The sequence below is a fragment of the Artemia sp. Qi Xiang Cuo genome, chromosome 13 (genome assembly GCF_049724085.1).
Source record: "Artemia sp. Qi Xiang Cuo chromosome 13, ASM4972408v1, whole genome shotgun sequence".
Classification (NCBI taxonomy): domain Eukaryota; kingdom Metazoa; phylum Arthropoda; class Branchiopoda; order Anostraca; family Artemiidae; genus Artemia; species Artemia sp. Qi Xiang Cuo.
This window is the reverse complement of record NC_142806.1, coordinates 58,207,382-58,229,394: the sequence shown is the minus strand read 5'-3', so window position 1 is coordinate 58,229,394 and position 22,013 is coordinate 58,207,382. Positions and strand designations below refer to the sequence as shown.

At 35.6% G+C, this 22,013-nt stretch overlaps 1 protein-coding gene across 1 annotated transcript in view; it reads right to left on the bottom strand.

Moving 5' to 3' along the window:
• The window catches only part of LOC148945470 (A disintegrin and metalloproteinase with thrombospondin motifs 2-like), a 46,177-nt gene extending 24,164 nt beyond the window's left edge, over positions 1-22,013 (bottom strand). The window contains exons 1-5 of the mRNA XM_089098584.1: positions 21,977-22,013; positions 19,672-19,824; positions 17,071-17,187; positions 9,766-9,898; positions 1,141-1,307 (exon numbers count right to left, since the gene is read on the bottom strand). Of these exons, the coding sequence (XP_088954710.1) occupies positions 1,141-1,307; positions 9,766-9,898; positions 17,071-17,187; positions 19,672-19,751 (497 nt within the window). The 5' untranslated portion in view covers positions 19,752-19,824; positions 21,977-22,013. The remainder of the gene's footprint in view (positions 1-1,140; positions 1,308-9,765; positions 9,899-17,070; positions 17,188-19,671; positions 19,825-21,976) is intronic.

Below are 22,013 nucleotides of genomic sequence, written 5' to 3'. Positions count from 1 at the left end.
AAGGGAGCTAGAAGTCATAGAGTTTTGATAAAAATCACACCACAAATTCTGCGTATCAAGAAACCCTACTCTAGAGACTTCAAGCTCCTATATACAAAAATTTGGAACTTTGTAATTTTTGCTAGAAGAAAGATCACGGAGGTGTGTTTATTTGTTTTTTTGTTTGTTTGTTTTTTTCCCCAGGGATGATCGTATCGAACCTTTTAGCCTAGAACGTCAGAAGAAGGTTCATTCTAAGGGAAATGAAAAGTTATAGTGCCCTTCTTAATTGTCCGAAAAATCGGAGGGCAGCTAGGCCCCCTCCCACGCCACTTTTTCCCCAAAATCGTCTGATAAAATTTTGAGACAGTTATTTGCTATCTGCTGGGGGGAATTTTTCACGGGGTGAATTCTCCATGGAGAGGGAAGTTTCCAGGGGGTGAACTTTTCAGGGAACATTTTACAAGGAGGAAATTTGCTAGAATTCCTGTACGAAATTTCTTTATATGCTTTTCTCTTTAGCGATTCAACTTTACGCATGGTAATGTTAAGGGTAATTGTCCGGGGTAAATTTTTTCCAGAATTGAATTGTCCAGATGATATTTCAGTGGGGAGGGGGATTTTTCCAGGGAGGTGGAGCCAGATATCCTGGCGTTATTTAAAAAATGATCAAAAATTAAATAAAAAAACAAATTTTTTCAACTGAAAGTAAGGAACACCATTGAAACTTAAAACGAACAGAAATTATGACGTATATGAGGGGAGTTTCCCCCTCCTCAACACCTCGCTCTTAACGTTAAAGTTTAATTTTTGTCCCAATTCTTTAAAAACGACTCCTGAAACACAAGGGTGGTATAGATAGAATAATAAGTAGCTTTTTTTAAAGTGCCAAAAAACTTTAGCGTGAAGAGTGAGATGTTGAGGCGGGGGCAACCCCCCTCATATGTTTAAAAATTTCTGTTCGTTTTAAGTTTTAATCTTTGTCCTTACTTTCAGTTGAAAAATCTTGGTTTTTTTATTTAATTAAAATTAAGAGGCAATCCCAATATAAGGGCAACCAATCACCATAAGAGGCATATGTTTGACAGGAGAGATAGAAACAACCCTATTTGTACTTAACTTTTTAACTACGTATACCTAGTTGAATTAATTTAAACTTACGGAGGGCTATTACATGACCTAGCACGGACTTGAGAGCCAAGGCCACATGATCTTGAGCATTGGCTCCAATTGGACCATGAACTCCATCCACCGTCTCTTGGATTTTGAGATACAGGGGTATCCAACAGACGCTTCCTCATGTTTTGACAGTACCCCTTCACACACCACTAAAAAGGTCAAAAGCAATTATTCACGAAATGATGTCCCTTTCGAATATATACATTGACTTTTCCAAAAGGCTCATAGATAATGGGCAGTAAAACAGCGCTACCAAAATAAAGCGCGAAGTGGGCACAATGCATTATTTAATTATTTATTTATTTATCTCTTTCCCAAGGCACTTCGCATAGAAGAAGTTGTCGTACATTCGGAGGCAGCTCACTAGATTCGAAACTGAAAGTTCTAGTGTTCTTTTTAAGAGTCTAAAGTGATTGGAGGTTTTCCAGCCCCCTCTCAAGCCCATTAACTCCTCATACACATCCAATCAAAATTTTGGGATAGCTTGTTTGATCCGCACAATTGAAAGATTTAATAACTATGTCTCTGGGGATGTCAAGCCACAGAGCCTTTGGGGCAAGGGCGTTAAGTTATGCAATTCATCTATTATTTACATATAATATTGAAATTGGGAAAGTGGGCATGTTAGATTTGACCTTTGGTGTCCAAAAAGACGAAGCGCATTCAGATGAAGTTTTCAGAGATTGAGGGGTGTTGAACTAAATCAAAACACGTTATGCGCATATATTTTGCCAAAAGGGTATAACTCAGGAATGAATAAGGTATTTAAGTTGGAACTTTTAAGGAAGATCAATTGATCAAAAAGGCAATATTTGTACGGTAATACTAACACTACAACTACTACTACTATTACTACTACCACTACTAGTACTGCTACTAAAACTACTGCTTTTACTGCGACTAGCACTAAGGCTGAGGATACTGAGTTGAAAATTTGAAGAAATGATGAGGTGAAAGTTGAACTAAGTCAAAACATACTATCTGCGTACAGATTGTCAAAAAGGTGTATCTTCGCGGCTTTCCTGCTTTCCGTATAAAGGAACTGCTTTCCGTATGAAGCTCGAAATTTCAAGGCATTATGAGGGAGTGTTCAACTGGCCAAAAACAATATTGTAAATACTACTACTGTTACTAATACTAATGCTACTACTGGTACTACTACTACTACTAGTATTACTACTATTACAACTACTACTACTACTATTACTACTACTACTGCTGCTACTATTACTACTACTACTACCACAACTATAATACTAGTACTACTGAGGCTAAGGGTATCAAGACGAAAATTTGGTCGTCATAAAGGCGTATCTAAGGAATGGCTTAGGGTATTAAGTTGGAGCTTTCAGGGAATGCTTAGGGCGAAGATCCATTGACCAAAAGGCAGTAGGTGCACTCTAGTAAAAATGCTATTACTACTACTACTGTTACTACTCCAGCTACTAATTCTATTGCAACTGCTAGGAAGGCTAAGAGGATTGAAGTGAAATTTTTTATGAAATGTTGAGGTAGAAGTTGAACTAAATTAAAACACGCTATGGACATACAGGTTATCAAAGGGCATATTGGCAATATCATAGCAACGGCTTATTGTATTGAGGTAAAACTTCCAGAGCTTGATTAGGGGGACGTGCATAATGTTATTGCTATTAGTGCTAGTGCTACTACTGTTAGTCTGTTAGTACTACTACTAATCCTCCTCCTCCTACTACTACTAGTACTCAAGCTCCTACTACTGTGACTACTAGTGCAACTAAAGGTAAGGATGTGAAGATAAACATGTCAAGGAATGTTGGGGGGAAGTTGAATTGAGTCAGAATACGCTGTGCGTATAAAGGTTGCCAAAAGGGCGCATCAGTAACGTCTTGGGAACGGCTGGGAATATGAAGTTGAAACTCATAGGGCTTATTGTTGGGGATGTTCAACTAATCAAAAGGCAAAATTTGTATGCTACCTCTACTACTTCTACTATAGCTACTACTACTGTTACTGCTAATGCTACTACTATTATTACTGCAACAAAAGCTAAGGCCACTACTAATACTTTCTACTATTACTACTGTTTGTACAACTACTACTGCTACTGCTGTTATTGCTGCTACGAGTACTAATGCTACAAAAGCTAAGGGTACTAAAGCGAAAATTTCAGGAAATGTTGAGACAGTCTTGAACTAAATCAAAACACACTAAGAGCCTATGAGTTGGCAAAAAGACGTGTCACCTTTATGCTACAGGAACTGTTTACGGTATTAGGTTGATACTTTCAGCATGTATTGAGGGGGATTCTGAAAACACAAAAGGTACCTTGTACATACTGCTACAAATGCTACTACTACTACCACAATTATGGTACTACTAAAGCTAAGGGTGTTAAGGCGAACCTTTCAGGGAATATTAAGGGGGATGTTGAACTAAATCAAAACACACTACGAGCATGTAGATTGACAAAAGATTGTGCCAGTAATATCTTAGGAACTTAGTTGAAACTTTCAGGGTATTTTGGGGCAGATTTTGAACTATTCAAAAGACACTATGTGGATGCTACTACTACTGCTACGATTACTGTAAAAAAGAAGGAAAAGGGGAGGGGGGAATATCGAAATTAAAGTTCTGCAATGTTTTCTGGAGTGAAAAGTTGTCCAAGGAGACCGAAAATGACATCAGAATTAAAGAATTCCATCACTTAGTGCCCCATTTCTAGCCTAAGCAGGGTTAAAGGGGGATGAAAAATCAGAGTCTTAATTTTTGGAGTAGTTTGTGCATCAAATGGTCATTTCCTATTAATTCAAGTCAAGGGAGACCAAAAATGCCATCAGAATCGAAAAATCCTGTGATTTAGTACCCCATTTCCACCTAAGCAAGGTCACAGGGGCTGAAAGCACCATTTTTGCTATTGGCCTGCTTTTGGTTTTAACGGTGCTTCATTGCAATCATACGCCCGTGCACTCCGTGAGTAACCGTGGGTAATTTTACTAACAATTATATTTTTTTGTCGTAAGTTACTTCTTGTTTTCAGGGCTAAAGAGTGCGTCTTCACAGGAAATTTTCTTCAAATTTTTTTAAGGTCAGTTTCGACTCTCCCACTCTTAGTTTAACCTTTACCCCACCCTTTTGCATTGGGGGTGCGATGAGAGCATCAGAAGGTTGCCATTTTAACTTAGTTCCTGGATATGACAAATTCGGTTGTTATTGAAATAAAAATCCTTAAAAGTAAAGCTAAAGCAAAAAAGGGCAAACAGGAACACATGAATCCCTACTACGTTCACATCACAATCACCTTTACAGCTGCAGTGAACCAGTCTGAGAAGGCTTTCAAGAGCAGGCGATATATCATTCACAATGGGTATATAACTGTTTGACAAAAGTTTCCAGTCTTCAGGTACTAGAGCTGTGGCTGAGCGCAACTATGTAATCATTTGAAAGTAAACACGCAGGTGGTGGTACTTTGAAGGAGCAGGCGTGGGTGGTAAGTTTTCGGGGTGGACAAAACTAGCGAAACTGGCCACTTTTGATATGAACAGACGGTGTTGGAGTTCATGTAAGGATTCGCTGAATCGAACTCAGTGCACGTGTAGAAGAGCCTTGTCACCTGCCTCAATCAGTTCTTCCTTGTTTGCTGTAGAGCAGTGAAACATCTGACGGGATTCAGAAAAACTGGCATCAGCTGTGGCGTTCAATACCGAAATTTTGTCAACACCATTAAATCGCTAAGTATTGTCATGTCCTGAAAAGGCGTTGACGAATAATCGTGACTTTCTAACTTCTGATGGTAGCTTCATTATTTAGTTATAGATGTCAAAAATATTTGCAGAGTCAGCAGGAACTCCAGTCTGGATATAATGAGGTGCTTGCTTGGGTTTTGTATAGTGCATTAGCAAGACCAACGAGTGAGTATCATTTCAAATCATGCAGGTTTCCCTCACCTCGGCTGGAGCAAATGCAGCTTTTGCTATTAAAACGTATGCGTCCCCTTTGGTATCTTTTACTTGATACCCAGCTTCTATAAGTTTCCCAACTATCAGCTCAATGATATTCCACTTATTGTGGAGTTGGAGAAAAAATCTAATTTTTTTCCGTCAAACTGATCAAACTGATGGTAGGGCACTGTTTTATTTTGTTCGCTTCCGATCTTTAATGTTCGATCTTGGGTATGATCTTTGATGATCGGCCCACTTGTGTAGCCGTCAAACATTATGTCAGCTATTGCGAAATGCTTCTGTACAAAAACTACGTAAGAAGAAGCTATCTCTCCGTCAGTGGACAAAGGTCCCGCATCCTAAGGAATGAACTAGCCAACCACTATCCAAAACAAAGTAGCATGTTTGTGTTGGCACTAGTCAAGCCTCAGGTTTGTGCTCCTTCCCTATATCACTTTCAAGTTCGGCCTTATCTGCCATGCGCATGGTATCATGAGCCTCAAATAGGGCAGGTGGGAAGGTCGATAGCTCGTATTTGAACGTATTGGTCAGATTTGAACTACCTTTTGATGCTACAGCAAAGAGCTGTTTGAATAATAGTGAAGCGATCTATTCAAATTACTTCGCCGTTTGCCACTGGTGCATATTTTGCAGTCAAATTCACTGCATTATCTTTACTCTTGAATGAATATGAGAGATACATGAATATGAGAAGATACATTTACCTGTCAATGAATGACATTAGATGGCACAGTCTATATTTGTGCCGGGTTCAAAGTAAAGGTAGCAGTCACTGCACGCTGAATATAAATTGAAGAGGAGGGAGTGTTTGTGAACGTGGGACTCTTGACGAAATTGGTTTCAGAATAGAAGAGGAAAATCATCAGTTCAGATTCCGTTTCGTGAGGATGAAATTTCAGTGAAATTCTGTTAAGAATAAAACATACCACAAATGGTATTTTGACCCCTTCTGACCTCACTTAGGGTCAAAATGAGGTGCTAGATAAGAAAATTTTCCGATTCTGATGTCACTTCCCTGGACTGAATTTAATAGGAAACGACCTTCTAATCCAGAAGGTATTGCAGAAATGAAAATTCAAGATTTCCCCTCTTTTCTCCTTCTTTTCCTTGAAAAAAAAGGCGTAATTCTGATTTCCAGCAGTTCTAGATATCTTATTAAGCAAAATCTACTGAGCATTTCAGTTTTGATTTATGTGCAAATACTACACAAATTAAGATTCTGATTTTCATCCCCCTCTGAACTCGCTTAGGGTAGAAATGGGATTCTAAGTGTTATAATTTTTCGATTCCGATTTCTTTTTTGGTCTTCCCAGACTTAATTAAAAGGAAACGACCTTACCATCCAGATAATAAAGCAGAAATTTAAATTGGAGAATTCTCCCTTTTCCACCCTTTTCCCTGACAAAGGGGTATTTCTGCATGGATGATTTCAAATAATTTTGGATTTATTATTAAGGGAATTTTTCTGAGCACTGGTGTTCATTTGTGTGCAAATACTGAACAAAGTAAGATTCTGATTTCTCGTTTAGGGTGGAAATGGTGTACCAAATGAGGGAATTTTTTTAATTCTGATATAATTTTCGATCTCCCAGAGTTAAAGTAATCGAAAACTACCTTTCAACCCAGAAAATATTGGCCTTTTTCGGTCTCCCTGGACTGAAATTAATAGGAAACGACCTTTCAATCCAGAAAATATTGCAGTAGTTAAAATTTAAGATTTCCCCTTCTTTTCCTTGAAAAAAGAGGTATTTCTGTACAGATGATTTCGACCTATTTTGGATAAATTTTTTAGTCATTTTAAGAGCAAACTTAAGTACATTTCTGTTGCTCAGGTGCCAATCTTTTACCTTTTTTCGTAGTTTTACTGTACTAGTATTAAGATGAAACTTTCAGGACGCGTTGAGAGGGATCTTGAACTGATCAAAAAGCACCCTGTGCATACTGCTACTACTACTACTACTGCCGCTTCTGATACTATTTTACAACTACTACTATTGAGGTTAAGAGTAGAAGGTGAAACTTTAAGGGAATGCCTTGGGAGATATTGAACTAAATCAAATCACACTCCAAGCATGCTCGTCGTCAAAAGGGCTTATCAGAAATATCCCAGGAATGATCTAGGTCCATGATTCTCAACATAGGGCGCAGGCGCCATTGGTGGGCATGGTAATATTTTGGTGTTTCATGTGCCGGACGTGCACCCTTCAGCTGACCATACTCTGGTCTAGAGCCTTAATTTTGAAAAAAAAAAACAATTTTCATGTGAATGATGTCACATAAATTTTCACTTACAGAGCAAAAACGATACATGATAGAACTGCAGTGACATCATGCATTGTGTAAAAGGCGTTGTATACAGACACTGATTGTCATTAGCATAAAATATGGCCTCGAGGACGACTAGAAAAAAGATACCAAGTTAATGGCCCTCTAAGCTTCCTTCAGGCGAATATACATAAATTTTTTAGTACCAAAATTTAAATATTACAAGGGGGGCATCAGGATTTTAAAAATACCTAAGTGGGGGTATAGCCTAAAATCGGTTGGGAACCACTGGTCTAGGTTATTAAGTTGAAACGTTCAGAGCATGTTAAGGGAGATGTTGAACTAACCAAAAGGACTACTTGCATACTACTACTACTACTGCTGCTACTATTGCGACTGGTACTACTGCTACTGCTAATACTTCTACGACTGCTAATACTATAACTACTACTACGACGACTACGAACAGTTCTACTGAAGCTAAGGGTATTGCGGTGAAACTTAAAGAGAATTTTGAGGAGGACATTAATATGTAGCACCAAAAGGTATTATATGTATGCTATTACTACCACTTCTGCTCCTAGTATTACTATTAGGGCTAAGGATATTAATAAGAAATTTCAGAAAACGTTGAGGGATATGTTGAATTAAATAAACACGCTTTTGGTCGACAGGCTGTCAAAAGGCCATATAAGCACTATATAAAGAACGGTTCAAAAGTACTATTGTACTAAATGAAAACAATTTAAGTGCGTTCAGGTCGTCAAAATAAATCAAGTTGTCAAGATATCCAGGTGAGATATCTTAGGACTAGAATTGCATATAAAGTTGAGACTTTCACAGAAAGTTTATGTTGCTTTGAAATTAAATCGAAAGGCAGTATGAGCACGCTGATTGTCAATAAGACGTCTCAGCAATATCTCATAAACAACTGAGGGTATGAAGTTGGAACTTTCAAAGCCACAAGTATTGCTACTTCTGCTCTGACTATAACTTAATCAAAACAGTATAAATGCATCAGGTTGTCAAAATAGCATAGATACAATGCCTTAGGAACAGAATAGAGTACTAACTTTTATTTTTCAGTGAAAGTTGAGGAGGAGTAAAAATAATCAAAAGATACTATCCGTGTCCAAATTTTCGAAAGGGCGTCTATTATTAAGAGCTATTTACAAACTTCGTCCTACATATAAAAAAAGAGCCAAAATATGCATTCTTATAGAGAAAAAATGAAAAGATTTAAAATGTTCTTTTCTTTGCCAATGAAAAAGACTATAGGAATAGAAAACGAACATAGATTAACTACTTTTACCGTAAAAAAGTGAGGCAAAGAAAAGTAAAGAGCTACATTAAACCGAAGATGAGCAGAAATGAAGTCAAATAATTTTCGAAGCGTAAAACTACCATAAATCTCCATAAGTAATTAATAATTAAACTTTTACCATAAAAAAGTGAGGCAAAGAGAAGTAAAGAGCTACATTAAACCAAAGATAAGCAGAAATAAAGTCAAATAATTTTTCAAGCGTAAAACTACCTTAAATCTCCATAACTACATGAAACCCAAAACGAACAGAAATTACAATAAACAACCAAATCCAACTTAAAACGAGCAAAACCTAAAAGGAGTAGGGCTAACTTCCCCCGTGCCTTCTAAAAATCAGAACATAATTAGCATAAACATAAAGATAGAATTATACCCGAATGCTTACAGTCAGGATAAATTGGGTCATATATATTTCTTTTAATTTACTAATCGGATGTGTTTAGGTTTAATGTATGGCACACAGATTACAACCTCAAGTGTACCAAAGTGAATATCAAGGGAGGGATCTTCCTCGCCTTAAGACCCATTAGCAACAGTTTCTTGCTGATTTCCCATTGTTTTCTTGCAATTTCTGTTTCCTTGCGTTTTGAAAAAGTTACCCCCCCCCCACTTAAAAGAATACGTAAATTCCTGGCTCAGAGATATTGAAGTTTTTATTAATCATTATTTTGAAAGTTAAGAAGAATAATTTCACACATTTTCTTTTTCAGGTGCATTTTTCCAGAATTATTATTATTATTACTCCTCTTATTATTATTGTATAGTTCTAATAAAAACTATAAAACTATGTAGAATAAGAATTAAGTTTCTTTTTAACTAAGCCATGAAGAGTCCAAATCATTTCCCCAGTTTTAACCCAATCATGGTCCAGATGCATGCCTAAACGAAGAATATCATTTTATTGAATCCTTTATATGGTATATATATATATATATATATATATATATATATATATATATATATATATATATATATATATATATATATATATATATATATATATATATATCATAAAACTAGTTCAAATTCTAGAAGTCCAAATGTTTTATGTTGAACAACTATAAAAAGGGTTATTACCTTATCAGTTCCGCACATTGTACCTTCCAATGGAGGCCCCTTTTTGGTCTTGCATAGGTGAGCACTGTTACGGTGCCCACACCATAAATGAGTGCAAGGATCATTCATTGCAAAGGTCTTGCACAAGGCATACCTAGTAAAGAAAATAGTAAAAAATTATGTACTGTCTTTGCTGCCTAGAATTAAATAACTTTGCTAGCAAATCGTATTCCAATTTGATTTTATTGATAATCTTGCAGCAAACACTTGGACTAGTTCGTACTAAATACTCACAAAACTTAAGCTGAATTTTCTGTGGCAATTTTGGCAGCATGTATTAACGCGGAAATATTGGCGGCAATTGTTGCTATGGGAATCTTGGTTAGACCTGTGGCAGGTTTTGCAAAGGTTGGTACTTGCAATCACCAGGAAATCGGCATTAGAATCGACAATACATTCAGGGTTAACCAAAACCAAATAATCAGCAAAAAATCAACAAAATCGTAAAACTTACTGAATGACATTTTGAAACGTTGTTTTGTCCGTATATGGTCTACTGTTCTCCAGCCAACTTTTTTATTACACCAAAGGAGCGATGTAAATTAACAATTACAAATCTCGAAGATACCTTCAACAATATGTAAACATATTTTACCCAAAGCAAATATTTGACTGACCGCTATTATTTGTCATTATTGAGATCCATGCGTTGTTTCTAACAGATTATTCTTAGATTCTTAGTAATTCCTCTTAAATATACTCTCCACTCTCCACAGAAGACTGTTTTGATTTCAAATTTGAAGATCCAAAAATTTGCGATTTGTGCCGAGCCCAAACATAAAGAGGAGAAAGATTTACTAAAAGCTATAAATTGATGCTATAACTGTACTTTTTCTCGGCTATGTAAATTAATGTGCAAGGAATTCACAAGCTTCACTTATCCCAGGGATACCATAAGGAACTTATGGTAGACGCACCACTATGCTGGGGTCAGGAATTTGAAGCACCAAAACATAGAGGCTAAGTTTGCAGCCCCATAGAGGCTAGAGGCCCCATAAAGGCTATTGTGTATTCTTCTGAGGAGTGCTGATTGATGGTACTCACTTGGAAATAACTCATTAGATTTGAGAAGTTTTTAATTTTGGGTTTAGCATGGCTTATCAAACAGTTCGTGGTAACGAGCTATAAGTAAGGAGCGATGTGGCTCAATAGTAACAGAAACTCTAAAAAGCAGTGTTGATTACAATAGATAATCAAAAGAATTAAATTCTGATACTTACTCATAATATACAAAATTCATCAACTCTAATGTCAGCCATCAAAAGTTAAGAGCCTTAGAAAATTTGTCCAATTTAAAAAAGGGGGAAACCCCCAAAACATCAAGAGATCTTAATGAAAATCACACCATCAGATTCGGCATACACAAGAGTCTTACTGTAGAGGTTTCAAGATCCCATATAAAAAAATGTGGAATTTTACAATTTGTTGCCAGAGGAATGATCACGGGTGCGTACTTATTTGCTATTTTTTGTATGCTTTTCCCAGGGGTTATCGTGTCGAACAAGTGCTCCTAGAGAGTCAAAAAGAGGGCACATTTTATTAGAAATCAAAAGATCTAGTGCCCTTTTTAAGCAGACAAAAATATTAGAGTTTTTCAAAACAAGTTTTTCAACTGAAAGTAAGGAGCAATATCAAACAGTTCGTGGTAGCGAACTGTAAGTAAGGAGCGACCCGGCTCAATAGTAAACGAAACTCTGAAAACGAGATTTTGATACCAATAGATATATAAAGGAATTGGGTTTTTATGCTGATTTCAAATATATAAATTTCATTTAGTCTTACTCATCAAAGGTTACAAGCCTGAGAAAATTTTCCTGATTTTTGAAAAAAGGAGAAAACAGCCCCTAAAAGTCAAGTGATCTCAATGAAAACCACACCATCAGATTCAGCGTATTAGAGAGCCCTACTGTATAGGTTACAAGCTCTTATCAGCAAAAATGTGGAATTTTTTTTTTTTTTTGCCAGAAGAAAGATCACGGATGCGTGTTTATTTTTTTTTCCCAGGGGTGATCGTATCGAACCAGTGGTCCTTGAATATTGGGAAAGGGCTCATTCGAACGGATATTAAAAATTTTAGTGCCCTTGTTAAGTGACCAAAAAATTAGAGGGTAACTAGGCCCCCTCCCCCGCCTCTTTTTTCCCAAAATCGTCTGATTAAAATTTTGACAGCCATTTTGTTCATCATAGTTGAAAGGCCCAATAACGATGCCTGTGGGTATAACAAGACCCCCCACAGCCCCAGGGGAAAAGTTTTTAAGTTATAAGATTTGCCCATTGTTTGCGCACAGTATTTGTTATTGGGATGTAGGCATATAATTTTCGAGTGGGGAGGGGGAAAAATTTACCGCTGAGGGTTTTCCAAGGGGGAATTTTCCATGGTGAGGGAAGTTTCCAGAAAGTGAACATGTCAGAGGAAATTATGCACTGGGGGAATTTGCCAGAATTCTCATACAAATTTTATTTTTATGTCTTGCTTTTCTCTTTTCCATCTCAATTTTACGCGCGAGTGGTTAAGAATAATTGTCCGGGGTAAATTTTCACAGGGATTGAATTGTCTAGAGGATATTTCCGTGGGGAGGAAATGGGAGGAAATTTTTCACTTTACTGAAAAATATTCAAATGAATATACTGAAAAATGTGCATTGTCAGTTTAATATACATATGCTGATACTTATTCCTTAAAATCTTAATTAATTTTTGATTTCTTAAAGTTATAGAAGTAAAAACATTTAAAAGAATTTTTCAGTAAAGTACAAATTATATTCTGGCTTTTAGAAAGCATAGGGTTTAGAACCCTACTCAGATTAACTTCAGCCCGTGTTGAGTATGACTTATTTTAATTCCTGTTTGTTTTGGGTTCCATTTATATATTGATACTGATTTGTTGTAGTTGTATGCTTGGTAGATTATTTGTTTCTAGTTTTGTTCATTTTTGGTTTAATGGAGTTCTTTACTTTTTTATGAAAAACTTATTTTGTGCAAAGAGTTTTTTTGATTAATTTCTGTTCTTTTTATGTTGACATAGTCTTTTTCAGGGAGAAAGACTGAGCCACATTCCTTCCATAAAAACCATAAATACCCTCTGGGCACAAATTACAAACGCTGCCCCTAATCTCTGGGGTTTGTTTCAACCCCAAAAGCCTTGTTATATGATATTCAGACTATTTTGAATAGAATGGCTGTCTCAGAAATTCTATTAGACGTATGTCAAGACAATACGACGTGTGTGTAGAGGGGAGAGGGTAGCTGCCCTCTGATCACTTTGACTCTTAAAAAGAGCACTAGAGCGTCTGATTAACAATCCAATGAGCCCTCTTCGAAGTTTATACGACAGCCTTTTTTGAAGTTTCTACGACAGCATGTTATATAAAAAAAAACCTTATATGGCCCCAGGGCATAATTTACAACCACTGCCTTGAAGGCTTTAGGGGGGGGCTGTCATCCTCAAAAACCTAATTTCCAGAACTTTCATCTACGTTAAACAAAACGGCTATCTCAAAATGTTGATTGGATGTGTTTGGGGAAATGGTGGGCGTGAGAGGGGGGCTAGTAGCCCTCCGATCACGTTGTCATGCTAAAAATCCTAAATTCCACGGCTTTCAACTGCTTTGAAGATAGTGCCTATCTAGAACCTTTGATTGAATGTACCTTCGCACATGCTGCGCGTGACATGGAGTTTAGTTGCTCTCCGATAACAATTGACTATCAAAATGTACACTAACCCTTTGAATTTCAAATCAAATGAGCGTGTTTGAAGTTTCTACGACAAGAATTTCTATAAGAACCTTATATGCCCCCAGGGCATAACTTACAACCCATGCCCTGAGGGCTCTTAGGGGGTTATCATCCTCAAAGACCTAATTTCTAGAACTTTTAACAACGTTGAACAAACTGAATATCTCAAAAGTTTGATTGCATGTGTTTTTGGAAATGGTGGCTGTGAGAGGGGGGTTAGCTGCCCTCCAATTACTTTGAAATATTAAAGAGGGCACTAACCCTTTCAACTTCTAATAGAGCGAGCCCTCTTTGAAGTTGTTACAACCACGCTCTCTATAAAAAACTTATCTGCTCCCAGGGCATAGCTTGCAAACCTTGCCCTGAGGGCTTTAGGGGGAAATTCATCCTCAAAGACACGACTTCCGGAACTTTCAACTACGTTGAACAAAATGTCTATCTCAAAATTTTGATTGGTCGTGTTTGGGAAAATGGTGGGCGTGAGAGGTGGGTTAGTTGCTCTCCAATCACTTTCGACTATTAAAAAGCCCACTAGCCCTTTGGATTTCCAATCAAATGAGCCCCTTTAAAGTTTCTACGAAAACATTTTCTATAAAAACCTTATATGCCCCCAGGGCATAACTTACCACCCACCATACTCCAACCGTTTACCCGTGTCCCAGCCATTTAAACATTTGCCTCTCAATTACTTGGACTATCTGTCTTGGTTTTTCCCTGTCTTTATTTAGCCATGTCTTGATGCAACCTATTCAACCTACTGCAAAATAATTGATAACTTTAATTCAACTACCCGTGTCCCAGCCATTTAAACATTTGCCTCTCAAATACTTGGACTATCTGTTTTGGCTTTTCTCTGTCTACAATTAGCCATGTCTTTATGCAACCTATGCAACCTACTGCAAAATACTTGATAAACTTCAATTCAACTATTCAAACTTCAACTCTGTGGGGGTTTGGGGGTTGTCATCCTCACATACCTAATTTCCAGAACTTTCAACTACGTTGAAAAAAAATGGCTATCTCAAAATTACGATCGTATGTGGTTGGGGAAATGGTGGGCGTGAGAGGGGGGTGAGTTACCCTCCAATAATTTTCTACTATTAAAAAGGGCACTAGCCATTTCAATTTCCGATCGAATGAACCCTTTTTGAAGTTTCTATGACAACGCTTTCTATAAAAACCTTATGCCCCCAGGGCATAACTTACAACAATTTAAAATATTTCCACCGGCTGGAACGTAGGGACTTTTTCTCAAGAAAGTAAATAGAAAGTAAAAGATCATGCGGAGGTGGTGGCACAAGGTGTCATACTAGGGCAAGATATGTCAGACACTCCAAACAATTTTCTATTACTAGTTTTGTTATTATTATATTATTTGTGGTTCGTTGGCAAAAAAAAATTACGGCCTATTGGACGATTACGAAAAATGATGATAAAATCTATTTGCCTATAGCATAAACTCTATTCTGTAAATACAAGTAGTAATTTCTCAAAATGATCAGAAGTGAATATATGTGCGCTTACCTAGGGATAACTGTATTGAGGAAGACCTGTTTGGTAAAATCCTTTATTTCATGCCATTTTTGGCGAAGCTTTACGATTTTCTGCTTCAATTTTGATACGGGAAGGAAATTGAAAAAAAACCCCAACAAAATACCGAACAGAAATAGTGTCTAATGAAACATAGAAGAGAACAAAAAAAAAAAACAATAAAGGATAAAAACGCAAATTTTATAGGCTCTTCTGGCATGTTTGCTTTTTATTGCATTATCCATTGTAGATTTATAATAGAAAGATCAATTGACCTATTGTGCAGGCACGATGGAATATTTCACAAGCAGGGAGGAGGAGGAAGGTTAAATCCTTCCTTTTTCCTTTTGGGAAGGAGGAGGAGAAGATTAGATTTACAAAATAATTTGTAAAGAATGATTCCTCGGATCAATGTCAAGGGTGGAGCCTAATGACCTATTTTTTCTGCTTATAGGTAGCCTAAACTTACTTACAATCTAAAAGATACTGTGATAAAAAAAAAGACTATTTAGTAGGGACTTTATGTTCCATCTACGCGAATCAGCAAACAATCACCTAAAGTAATTGATCTTAGTCTAATAGTAGCGAGAACCTCAGTGCCAGGGCTTCACAAAGTGTTCCAGCAAATGTGAACCATGAGTCACAGTTGCAGAACTCCTGTGATAGTTGCAGTCAGTTGCAGTGACAACTGTGACAGTTTCATTCAGTTGCTTAACAACTGTGACAGTTGCAGTCAGTTGCAGTGACAACTGTGGCAGTTGCATTCAGTTGCGTAACAACTGTGACAGTTGCATTCAGTTGCAGTGACAACTGTGACAGTTGCATTCAGTAGCGTAAAAACTGTGACAGTTGCAGTCAGTTGCAGTGACAACTGTGACGGTTGCATTCAGTTGCGTAACAACTGTGACAGTTGCAGTCAGTTGCAGTGACAACGGTGACAGTTGCAGTGGCAACGGTGACAGCTGCAGTCACAGTTAGTTTGTTGATTTTGTTGCGTAGCAACTGTGACAGTTGCAGTCAGTTGCTGTGACAACTGTGACAGTTGCATTCAGTTGCGTAACAACTGTGACAGTTGCAGTCAGTTGCGTAACAACTGTGACAGTTGCAGTCAGTTGAAGTCACATCTGTGACATTTGCAGTCACAGCTCGTTTGTTTTATTTTATACATGTCGTTTGCTATGGAATTAGACAACTTCAAATTCAAGAGTAACAAATATTATTATTTTAACGCCCTACTCACAGTCATGGAATCCACCCCATCATAAAATTCCTTTTAGTCCAAAACAAAAATTTATTGAAGGATAAATTCCTCTGTTGCTATTAAAAAAAAAAACTGAAGTTTTGTATTTAGCAAGGAACCAGATTCAGATCTATGAACTATCTGTTCTGTCTTAGGTAAAGTAAGATTCAAACCCACACCTTTTGAGGGCTACCACCCAACCTGAATATGCATGTATGAAGAAATATTGTGAAGCAATAACGTCTCTGGAAGATTCTTTTCTGCATACCCATTTACCGAGTAATTACGTAATTACCAAGAGTAGCGGCATATTTTCTATTAATTTATAATATCATAGTTTTTGCTGTAAAAAAACACTTTGAAATTAATTGAAATGTCTGGAAATACTTAACAATAATCTGAACTATAGCTAATAACAGACAAGCTTTCAGAATTACCCAGCCTTGCCTTAAATACAATCAACTATTTAGCGCTTTATATTTTAAAATGACAAATTGAAGTCGTAAGCTACTATGTTTAAAGAGCAAGAGGTATAATATATATATATATATATATATATATATATATATATATATATATATATATATATATATATATATATATATATATATATATATATATATATATATATATATATATATATATATATATATATATATATATATATATATATATATATATATATATATATATATATATGTATATATATATATATATATATATATATATATATGTATATATATGATAAAAAAGGTACTCACCCTTCACCAAATTCCATGCGACATTGCTCATCTAGTGAGTAGTTAAACTCAATCGATGCGTTTACAAGAATTGCTTTGCTATTCTTCTTGGGTGGAGACTCCATGCATAACCAGAGTCTAAAAGATATTCAAACAGTAGATTAAGGGATATTAATATGCCTGCATACTCACTATAATTAAGGGAGGAGGTTTATAACCACAATGGTATTTTATCACTTAGAGTTAATTAAATTTATGATTTTGTGATTTTATAATATAGTTCATGAAATAATATTATAGTAAGCAAACAAGTACTCCAATTCGTGTGAGTTATTTTGATTTTTCTTGCAAAATTTGACTCTTGGCGTATACAAGAATTTATTCCGAAGCATGAGAGGAGAGGGGTGGGATTTGAAAAAAAAGAAACAAAATATAGATTATTAAAGACAATATGAAAATAATCGCAATAAGAATCGAAGTAGGGGGGAGAAGGTCGCTCACATTACTCTGCTCTTACACTTTTTATAAAAGATTGTAATAGTAATAAAAAACGTAAAATGATTGAAGTAATTTAAGCTAGATTGGGTATTTCAAGTGGGTGCCTAAAATAAATAAATTCTCATTATTTGAGATGAATCATATTGGATGAATAAAAAAAAAATTATTAGTAGTTGTTGATCTTTGTTTTTTGCAGTAACTTCAGCAGACTGTAGCTCAAATTGAGGTATGTCAAGCAATGGCTTCAATCTACAAAAAATTTAGGGGGAAGGGAAAATATACTTTTGAATATATAATGGGGGGAGAAGCTCTTATTTTTTTCAATTTTTTTAAATGAAAATTCCAAAAGAGAAATTTTTAATGAAAATAACCCAAAGAAGGAATTCGAAATCGAGGAGTGGGAGGGTGACAAAAATCTAGGGAGTGCAAGCCCCCTCCCACCTAATACCAGTAACTAACGTAGATGATACGGTACTCTACAAAGAATTCGTAATGTATATTTAAATTTTAAATATTCACCATATCGTTCGGGCTTCTTTTTTTTAATAATACCAAAGAAAAAGAATTTTGTCTTGCTTAGACTGTAGTTAAAAAAATTCTTATGTTTACTTACTATGAATGTATTAGAAAATACTCTTAAGAAATAATTTTCAGAAAATGTTTTTACAAATAACAAAAGGGAATATTCTTTTTTTAATCGAAGTTCTGGTACAATAAAAGGTTAAACATTCAAGGTTAAAGGAAAAGGATTGATGAATTATTAATTTGGCCGATTTTTCATTAAATTTTGACTAAATTCCTTATATCTTTACGGCTGGCATTTCTAAGGCTAAACATTCACGTCTTTGGCTACCAAGATATTAACACTGAAATCTCGTTTTGGCCCAGCTGTTGCAAAGTGTTGTTATTTCCAAGGATTTATTCCCAATTTTATTGGCAAAAAGAAGAAGAAAAAGAAATTCTAAACCCATGTGCGCACGGGAGGGGATGGGGGTGTAGATAAATCCATGAATTTTTCAACAAATTCTTACGTTTTCTTTTCATTTCTATGAGATTATGTTCTTATTTCACTGTTTTTATGTTGAATTCCATTTAGAGGGTTCAATTAAAATGAAAAAAAAACATCCAAAAACCAGCAATTCAGTAATAGATAGGAAGTAGCTACGATATAGTAGAATTAAGTGATGAGACATGGTGACTAAAAAAAAAATCCTGAACTAACTTTTAAGTCGGTGCAGATCTGAAGACTAATTGAGAGACATTTTCGAAAGACGATCATCTAGCCGTTATCAAACTGAAAACCAAAAACACAGCGCTACAAAAAAAAGAAGAAAGATTGAAAGCAAAAGATAAATTGTGAACTATGGTTAAAATCAGGAGTAAACATGACGTAGTTGTAATGTAATTTATTTGTCAGTTTCAGTCTTTAAAACCATTGGGGGCTAAACACACAATTTCCATAGTATTTTCTAGTGTGAAATTTCGCTGACGGTAAAAACTGATTCTACATTTATGTCCCCAGTTTAATTAGATATAGTAGAATGAATATACCTCAAAATTTTCTAAATACATCATTGAAGTAATAGAAATAGACTTCAAAACCACCCTATTTTGGATACATATCTCTAACTGAGGGGATGAATCCATAGGTCTCTACTAGCACAGTTGCCTAATTTTAACTTAGAGATTCCTAACTTTTTTTCTTTTTTCTGTGTATTTGTTCTTTTTTTATTTCTTCAATGACTTTTACGATGGTTGTATAATTAACCAGTCCAAATTACTGAGGGTTTTAATCAGGTATGGAATTCTACAAGCCGACGATAATTTTTTTCTCCATTGAAAAAAATTTGAAAAAATTTTTCATTTCTTCATTTGAAAATTTTTTTTCCAAATTAAACTGAGACTGATCCATAAAACAAAACCCATTTTGTTAATGGTTTTTGAGGGGAAGGGGGAAATGGGGATAGTAAAATAAGACAGGAAAACCTTAACGTTTCAACATGTTCAAAAGCAAATTTTCTTCTTTGCAACTCAGTTTATGAGAACTAGAAGGTGGAGGGTGTGGGAAGTAATCTCTATGTGTGTTTTCTAAAATAGCACACTTAATCCTAAGTGGCTTCTTACTTTTCTTTTGCTCTCATTTCATCTTGTGTGCATTTTGACCAGTGGAAACGATTGAAGGTTGATGCAACCATTGGTGCCATAACTGAGCCGAGAAGAGCGTCTTCTGAGCAATTGTTTTTAGAGTTTGTGTCACCATCATGACTAAATCCAAGACTGAAAAAGACGTGTAACAAGTTATGGATAGTAAAATTCGATAGCACATCTACTGCTAACAAGTCCTAAAAGTATTGAGCCAACCGAGGCTAACACAGCTGCATACAACTCTCCTTCACTTTACTTTGTTCAAAACTTCCTTCATAATTTCATCCCATGGATTTATATATACTTCCTTTAAATCTTTTATTCTAATCTTTTCCCGGGCCATTCAAGGCGGTTGTGGTTCTGATCCTTACAGCTTGACCTGCCTCTTATTATGGCTTAAAAATTTAGGATGAACCTGCACATTTCGTAGAGATTATTGTTAGTTATACCGTCTTTCAACTTGAAAGTGGGTTGATAAAATCTGTGAAATTCAGAAAATTTTCGAAAATTTAAAACTAAAGTTATTACTTATTCTTTTAGATATTTGATAAAAATAAAGTGATTACACAAAAATTACAGTGATGTGCATCATTGAAGCAACTAGGAAGGAATAATTTTAAATTTAGAAATTCCATTAGGGTATAGGTTTGTTTTTTGTTTTTTTTTTTTTACTAAGAATATGGGATTAGTAAGTTGACAATTTTAAAACGTATTAATATATGGTTCAATGGCAATTAATCAAGTTTTAAAGTCAAATAGTTCAGTTAATGTCAAACACAAATTTTTATCCATTTAATTTTGGTTTAAAAACAGTATTATGATTGTTTTTTTTTTACCTATTTAGTATTACTTTCCAAAAACCTATATTCATAGGGCATTTAAAACGACAGAACAAATTTTGAAAAAATTATTAGTTTCACACGTTGGAGGGAAGTGCTACTCCGGGATAGCGGTTATTTAAAATCAAACAAGTCGATGGAGCTCTGATATTCTCATGTTTAACCGCTTTGTTGAAAAATAACTTAATTTTAACAACCTAATTGTAACATTCTGATTATAATTCTAACAGCCAAGAAACGGCTTAATTTTGCCCTTACATTATTAACTTAACACCATTTAATGTTGTTGTGAAAGCCCTTTGAAATCAAACTTAGCTGGTTAAAATGGGCGTGAAACTTTTTACAGTTCATTTTGTAAGTAAAATATCCACCACTGTTCTTGGAAAAGGCAGAGCATGGAAGAGAAAGGGATGAAGAGTTTCAAATAATTTCAAGTAATTTATTGTAATTGTTGAACTGAACTTATATTAAACTGCTGCGACTTCTGATGAATATTAAACTGATGAACTGAAACTCTGCTGGTAAGATAGAAGCAAGAATTGAACTCGTCTTTTATGAGCTGTTCAACTTGACAAATACCAAGCTCAAAATCTTCCAAATATAGATTGGGAGTTACGAAATCCAGTGCATTTTATCTTCTGTTAAATGAAGCTCCGTAAATTCAAAAAGCAAAACACAAAAGGATAAGACGTATTTTGTAATGCATCTAAATTTGGAAATTTACTAAACTAAAGAATTTAGCTCAACGACAACAGTTACCGAAAACTTTGGTAGAATCTGACTTCTATTTTGAGTTTTATGAAGAGATAATGTAAAGGTATAAGTTATATATGAGTTAAGGCTGGAGAGAAGAAGAGTAGACCTTCGATTTCGAGATCAGTGTTGCTGACACAATCGTTTCTTGCGAATATTTTCTTGCATTTCTGATATCAATCTGATATCAATCAGTCCAACTTCATGTGATAGCATAAAAGCTGATGAGAAGCTTTCGTTCTTGCATAAAGGGCACGACTATTCGACATCACAAACTCTAGAGACGGGAGCATAGCCTATTCATTTAGCAGTAGCTAAAGTAATCCCAATCTCTAGAGACGGGAGCATAGCCTATTCATTTAGCATTAGCTAAACAAAATATTATTAATCTTATACATGCCCAACTTCATGTGCTATTATAAAAGCTGATGTGAAGCTTTCGTTCTTGCATAAAGGGCACGACTATTCGACATCACAAACGCTAGAGACGGGAGCATAGCCTATTCATTTAGCATTAGCTAAAGAAAATATTATTAATCTTAAACATACCCAACTTCATGTGCTATTATAAAAGCTGATGTGAAGCTTTCGTTCTTGCATAAAGGGCACGACTATTCGACATCACAAACGCTAGAGACGGGAGCATAGCCTATTCATTTAGCATTAGCTAAAGAAAATATTATTAATCTTACACATGCCCAACTTCATGTGCTATTATAAAAGCTGATG